This window comes from Labrus bergylta, chromosome 19 (assembly GCF_963930695.1).
Source record: "Labrus bergylta chromosome 19, fLabBer1.1, whole genome shotgun sequence".
Lineage (NCBI taxonomy): Eukaryota > Metazoa > Chordata > Actinopteri > Labriformes > Labridae > Labrus > Labrus bergylta.
In genome coordinates, this window is record NC_089213.1 from 5,320,346 (window position 1) to 5,327,253 (window position 6,908).

Consider the following 6,908-nt stretch of genomic DNA (forward strand, 5'->3'; position numbering starts at 1 on the left):
CCCCGGTCTTCCTACAACAAATTAAAGTCATTAAAACTAGGGGTTAACACAAGTTGTGATGTCATGTGATCAAAATAACATGACTTCTCAAATGTCCAGTCATAGATTATAATGATACACACCCATATCTAGACATACTGTTTAGACAAACTTAATATTAAGGATATACATTTCTTATAAATAAAACAATCCTACTTTTTTTTTATCTGGATGTTTTTATGACATGCTTGTTCATTCTATAATTGTTATTTTAAATTAAAATTTCCTTTGTCCCACTTTAGGAAATGTTTCCTAAAGTGGGACAGTTTGCATTCAAATATGCCTGTTATGATTGTATGCGTTTCCTGTTTAGTGGAGCTATTTCTTGACTTATTGGTCGTTTTTTCCACGCTGAATTACATATTTTTAAGAAACCTTAGTACATGTCTGGTGAAGATATGATTAAATTGGTTATGTTGCATATTTCTATGTGGAAAAACCCAGTTTTGAAGACTTGTCAATCAATTAATCAACTAGTCAACAAAATAGTATTGGTTAGTTGGCTAAGCATTTATTTTATTCAGGACAAATGTATGGAATAGAAAATATTTTAACATTTTAACATAGTTACATTGCAATTCTTTAAATAAATGAATGCATAAAATGTTCATTACATTCTGCTTTCTCTGTATGTCAGATATGGTGATATAATAGCCTATTGTCTTTCTACTAAATACATCAAAATTATTAATGTCCTTTTTTAGTGTTTTGTAACACCAGTAACATTGTAAGTGGTAAAATTACAGAACACTGGATTGCACATTTTAGACTTGAGTGTGACAGACTAGAATTAAGGTGATTTAGGCCTTTTCAGTGTCCCACATTTAGAACAGCACTGTCCCACATGAGGAAATGCAGATTGTCTGAGACAATTTGGCACTAAGACTACTGATATGTCTACTATTTCTTTAATGAGTGTGATAACTGGATTTTCCCTTTGGGTTTGATTAGGGGACATCCTGGGGATTTCAGAGTGGTACTGGGTGTGGATTTAATATATAGCTTCATGTTGCAATACATCCCAGAAGTCTTAAATGCAAAAATTGTCCCACATTAAGCGAATTCACCCTACATACTACGCGTTTCAATCTACCAGATTGAACATTTCTAGATAATATCAAACCTGAGGGGCTTATCTGTAAGGTTTCTTTTTATAGCTTCATGCTGTGTCACTGTGATGTGCAAGTTTTTGCGGTTTGCTTGTCAGGAAGGGCTGATTGAAAACAGGAAGCGCTAATAAAACAATCAGTCTGTTCTTGAAAGTTATTTATTAATTTGGTATCTATACACTCAGAGGGACTTTAAGCACAAAGTTAAAACTTGAGAAACTATGTTAAGTGGAACCCCCGACCTTCTGGTTGAGGGACGACTGACTCCCCCCACTGAACCACAGTCGCTTTAAATTCATACAACTATTTGAACTTTGTGGTTTGGACTGAAACGTTTGTGTCATGTTGTCACTTTGAGCTCTGGCTGATTGTGACGACGTTTCACCCTCCTTCCAGACTTTTCCATTAACCAAACTTAGCTGCCGTCCATTGCAAAAGGGTTTAAAATGTGGATTATAGTCCTCCAAGCGGGCGGCCCGGGTTCCAGTCCAACCTGTGTCTCCTTCCCCTCATGTCATTCCCCACTCTTTACTTTATATATAGCCTACGACACTGATTATATTTTTTTAACTGCTGGTTAAGTTAGCTGTATAAAAAATTAACAAAATTTCTCCACATTCACTTATCCTTGACTTAGATTGTTCTACAAGCTGAGTGAGACTTCAGCTGAAGTACTTCAGGTGCACTTCATTTCTCTTGTTTCTCACAAACATATTTATGAGGGATTTCACAATATTGATCGAACCAGCTCTTGTGTTCTACACCTCCTCCTTTCTCCCCCATCCTCACACAGTCCTCCCCATCAGCGTTATCTCCGTCCCAGTTGTCCGGCTCTTTGCCGCTCCAGAAAGCCAAACTATGAGATAAAGAACATAAAAAAGTAGTTACAACTGATAACTCTTTGGTTAGTTGGTGCAGATAAAGAAATCTGATTGGTGGGGACTTTTCACAACATGTATCACTCCGCCTCAGCCAGGAGTTCTGAATACTTTTATTTACATTAGATTATAGGCCTACTTTATTGATCCCCAGTGGGGAAATTCGGGCGTTGCAGCAGCAAGACAGAGAATAATTAACAGCTGACAAAGTTTTTATTTATCATCTCAAACCTCAGAATCACACAACACACTCTTATTTCTCTGGTTATATGATAAAAACATTCATTTCTTTTAACCTGAAAGTAAATAATCATGCTAATAAGTAGCTTCTCTGTGGTTACCATGGACACAAACAGAGGGCAGTAGAATGTTTGGGTTGCTTGGCAACAGTCTAGTTTCAGTTAAATTGTGGAACAAGTTGAGTTGGTGGAGTTACAACAAAATCTGTTGGTGATTTTAATTTTTAACTTCTTCTTTCAGCTTCTATAACCGTTTTATAAAAGTAACATCACACTCGAGGTCGAGATGTTGTTCTGGATCTCAACACTGCTGTGATTATCGTGTGCCTACGACCGATTCACATCACTCCCTCTGGTGTGATGTCGCTTAATTAACAGGAAATATGTTATGTGTCATTTGTTTTTTGATAAGTCCAAAGTTCTTCATTCTTCAACATTTTCAATTTAAAAATGTGCAATTAGCATAAAAATCAAGGATGAAAATTAACATTTTAGTGAAACCACTGACCAGAAGTTCATTATTTACTGATTGTCACTGCAGGTGCTACACATAGCCTAAGTAACACCAGTGACAAGAAAAATGCATTTTACAAGATGGCTGCTAAGTGCACCAAACCAAATCTTCTCAAATATTATATAGCCTATGCTACTCATAAAATAATGATATTTAATCAATTTGTAATCTTATTTTGGACAATTCCCAGACCAAAAAGGAGGTCACACCAGTGACGTCATCTAAAAGCTTCATGTGAAATCATGAGAAAATTGAGAAAATTAAAGCGACAGAGGACTTAACCCTGGGCATTTCTTCATAGATCTGAAGGAAAGAGGTACAGGGTGATGTCATCAGTTTAATTTAATATCCAAATAAATGACTTTTTAAAACACAGTGACATGACTCCAAGGGACCAGTAATTTCATTATATATTTTATAATATCTACTTGAAATGTTGTTGTTTTATGTCATTAACATCTACTAGTCATGTAAACATAATTGTACATAATACTGCCCCTGTCCTCTTTACATGACTGTGGGGACAGGTACTGATTTGGTGCTTGGGATCTATAAAACTGGTTAAATAACAAATATTGACAAATGGATAGCTCAGGAAGGGGTAGCTGTACAAATAACTTGTTGTTTTTTGTAGAAGTATAAAAAAAAATGGTCACTTCAAGTTTTTTTTCAAGTGAAATATTTTGGTAAAGGGTTGAGACAGAACAATGTACGTTTGACCCTAAAATCAGTCAAACCTTGAGTTCAGTGGAGATCCGTCTGCCCACAACCAAGTGTCCTCTTCCTTTGAGTCGGTCAGTCCGATCCAGAATCTGTCCTCAGCATACGCCATTACGTCTCTCAGTCTCATGTCCAGGAATGTCTGAAGAATGAAATAAATACAACAAACAAAGATTATGAGAGACTCTTTAGAAAGTGATAAAACAAAGAGAACTGGTCCAGTGAGCTCCATGATCCTGCAGCAGTGTGTTTACCTGCTCCTCTGTGCTGTCTATCTTCACCAGGTCTCCTCTTCCTCGTCTGCATTCATCTCTGCTCTCACTCCATGTTGATTTAGTGGTGGAGAAGGAATAACACTTCTCTCCATGCTGCTCCCAGCCGTCTTCACATTTCCAACATGATCCACCTTTAAAGAGATCAAAGACTTCAGTTAACTGTTGTTGTTCGTTAGATAAGACGCAGCAGGACATGGTTTGAAGTATTTAACGGGTGCAGCACACGATCGACCTCGTGTGTAATCTGTCAGTTTGTGAACTCATCATGAGAGGATGCAAATCTGTGTGAGAGGTTAAAGGTGAAATACACTCACTTCCTGGGCATGTTGGCTGTGGCTGTGGGAAGGACGGTTTAACTTCACATTGTCTATCTGTGAAAGAAAAAGATTTTAACATTAATTAATCGTTCTTTAAGATCTCTTGTTCTCTCATTTGAGGACCTGAACAGAGACAATAAAACGACCTACAGGGAACCCTGTGCACAGCCAACCCAGCGTTCTCAGGTGCCGGTCGGTTGCAGGAACATACAGTGAATAAAATAAATAAACCGTGGCACACTGAAAATTACTTTACTGTCTCTTTATCGTTCAGCCTGAACGTCCTCAGGTTTGCCCACAAGTGACCATAAAACGTTTTGACAGTTTAAGTGGAATCATGGCTGAAGTGAAGCCTTATGCGGCTTTATATATGACAAACAACAGATCAGGGCGAGTGATTTTAGTCTGGTGCAACATTTCTAATGATGTTTGTAATGTGGAGGCAGCAGAACATTTCAGTTTAATTTAAATACTTTTTTGACATTAAACTGAAAGACTTTGACAGTGACATGCGACGCTGATTAGAGTAGATTTTCTAACTTTTACACCAAATCTTTCAGATAGTTTAAAAACCTGACTGACTTACCGGTATTTCTTTTGACAGCATCAAAGTCGTCTCTCAGTGTCTGGAAACGTTCATTCGTTCGCACCAAAGCAAGAGCTGGTGTAAAAAAGAACATGAGTCATCATACATCAGGCAGTGTTTCATCGTTCGTTTGTAGAAATAAATCCTCCAGGAAACAACAGAGACATGGTATTAAATCTGATAAATGGAGATCACTAAGGAGGGAGAACAGCTCAGCTTTCATCCGTTTCTGTGATTGCTGTCTATCCTCGATAAACCTGTAAGAAGTGGCATTGGTCAGCATTTAAAGGCAGGGTTGGTAATTTTCTAAAACTAGCATGATTTTGAAAGTAGCATTCCCTCAGTGCTCCGTCTGCACCCACTTCCCTCTGTGCTCCCTCAAAAGCCACGCCCCCCTCACTTACAAGCTCCAGAAGTGGACCTCAGCTCATCTCTTACATTGTGTAGAAACTACATCCTGTCACGTCTCATTCAGCGGTGAGTAAACTCACAGTATGAACTCCGTCATCAAGGACAATCTTTGAGTGTGGGCTAGTGAACACAAGAGGTAGAGAACGAGCAGGGAGACAGGGAGGCGTGTGATTGGTTCATCAGATTGGTACCTCGTGGCAGACATTGGTCGAAGTTTTTACAGGCTTACAAACTGCTACAGATGTCAGATTTTCTTTGTTATTTTTTCATGAATTATTAATTTCTGTCAGGACCTAAAATGACAAACCCTGCCGTTAAATCAACCAGAAAAACAAGAAGAAAGAAGGAGAACCAGAAAACAGGAAAACCAAAGTGGTTAAGAAACTCTTACACACTGAGTTTGTCGGCTTCTCTCAGAAATTGCCGCACCACAAGAGAAATGACCTCATGTTTTCTCAATCATGTTTGTGATCTTTTCCAGGAACTTGTCTTAACTTTAAGGGTTAAATTCTGAGAAAACATCCCAATTCTTTAATCAAGCTTTGTGTTGTTTTTCCAGCTGAAGATGTAAATGAGAAACTTACAAAGCTGGCAAATAACAACGACAGTAGCTGCCAGGAGAGCACTGAGGACCAGCAGGGCCACTTTCTCTGAGGGGACCTTTGACCCTCTGGAGGACACTGGGTGCTGTTGGGTGTCAGTCACTTCACCTGTTAAACAGAGGATGGACATAATAAACCTAAACAGCCATACAGGTCACATATAAAGATTTGATGTGGTACTTTGGCTGCAGCCATCTTGTTTTTTGGAAGCCAGAAATGATCATATTTGGATGAGTAGATGTGGCATGAGAGGAGCAAAGGCTTAGCAAATATGAAACTTGTTTTCACAAATGTGCTGCCCCTGATATCTTCCTGAGTTGGTTGTTCACACATATAGCAGCTCAAAGCAGGAGGTTATCCCTGTCCCTGATGTTCAGTTAAAGAGGCAGGACATGATGTGAAAAGAATGACACAGAAGTAGCAGAGGATTATTATTTCTGGTTTGGCAGCAGAGGGCTGCCGAACAGTTACCAGGAAGCTTGAAACGTCCGCAGTAACATCATTCTTCTTCATGGTCACTTCTCTTTTTTCTTCCTCTTCTTCTTCACTTCTCTTCAGTCCTACTTCCTCCTGATCTAAAGAGTTTTTTGTCTCGTGTGTATGGTGAGATTAACCCAAAGTGATGCCTTTACAAAATAATTCTGCTTTAACTCAGCCAACAGTTTGATCTTTGTTATGATAGAAATTAAAAAGTACAGATAGCAGATCATCAAACTTATAAAACCTGTATTTTGTTCATAAAAAATGAGTCAAACATTGATCAAAATATTGGCTTTGTGTCGACCAACTGTAAGTAGATCAACTTGTTGAGTTTATATTCAGCAGTGGATGGTTTCATGAATAAAAAAAAACATGTTTTATTAGAGTTACTTTTATTTTTTGTTCAAGAATTAGGTTTAAACTAACTCCTTCTTTCAAATAAATGTTGTGAAATAAAAAATAGAATCCAGCTAACGAGATGTAGCTGGGGAGAAGTTCAACGGAACATGAAGAGAAAACACTCGAGTGAAATGTTCGACATATTGACTGAACATAAAAGTTTTTAAATAAATATCTTCAGTTACATCAGACTTCCTTCTTACCGTCATTGTGACGCTGTGGACGGCTCATTGTAAAAGTTGAGTCTTTAGTTCAGAGTTCAAAGGAGAAACCTTCTCTGCAACAGAAGACACAAAACTCAAATGTTTAGCTTAGGCAGTGATGGTGAGGGAGAGAGAG

The 6,908-nt window shown here is 38.2% G+C and overlaps 1 protein-coding gene across 1 annotated transcript; it reads right to left on the minus strand.

The window, feature by feature from the left end:
• Nucleotides 1-1,290: 1,290 nt before the first annotated feature.
• illr4 (immune-related, lectin-like receptor 4) lies at nt 1,291-6,908 on the minus strand. Its single transcript, XM_065948359.1, has 7 exons — nt 6,773-6,908; nt 5,673-5,798; nt 4,678-4,752; nt 4,089-4,145; nt 3,754-3,905; nt 3,517-3,641; nt 1,291-2,004 (listed from the first exon to the last, which is right to left on the minus strand). The coding sequence occupies exons 1-7, from the start codon at nt 6,798-6,800 to the stop codon at nt 1,836-1,838; spliced, it is 732 nt and encodes a 243-aa protein (XP_065804431.1). The 5' UTR covers nt 6,801-6,908; the 3' UTR covers nt 1,291-1,835.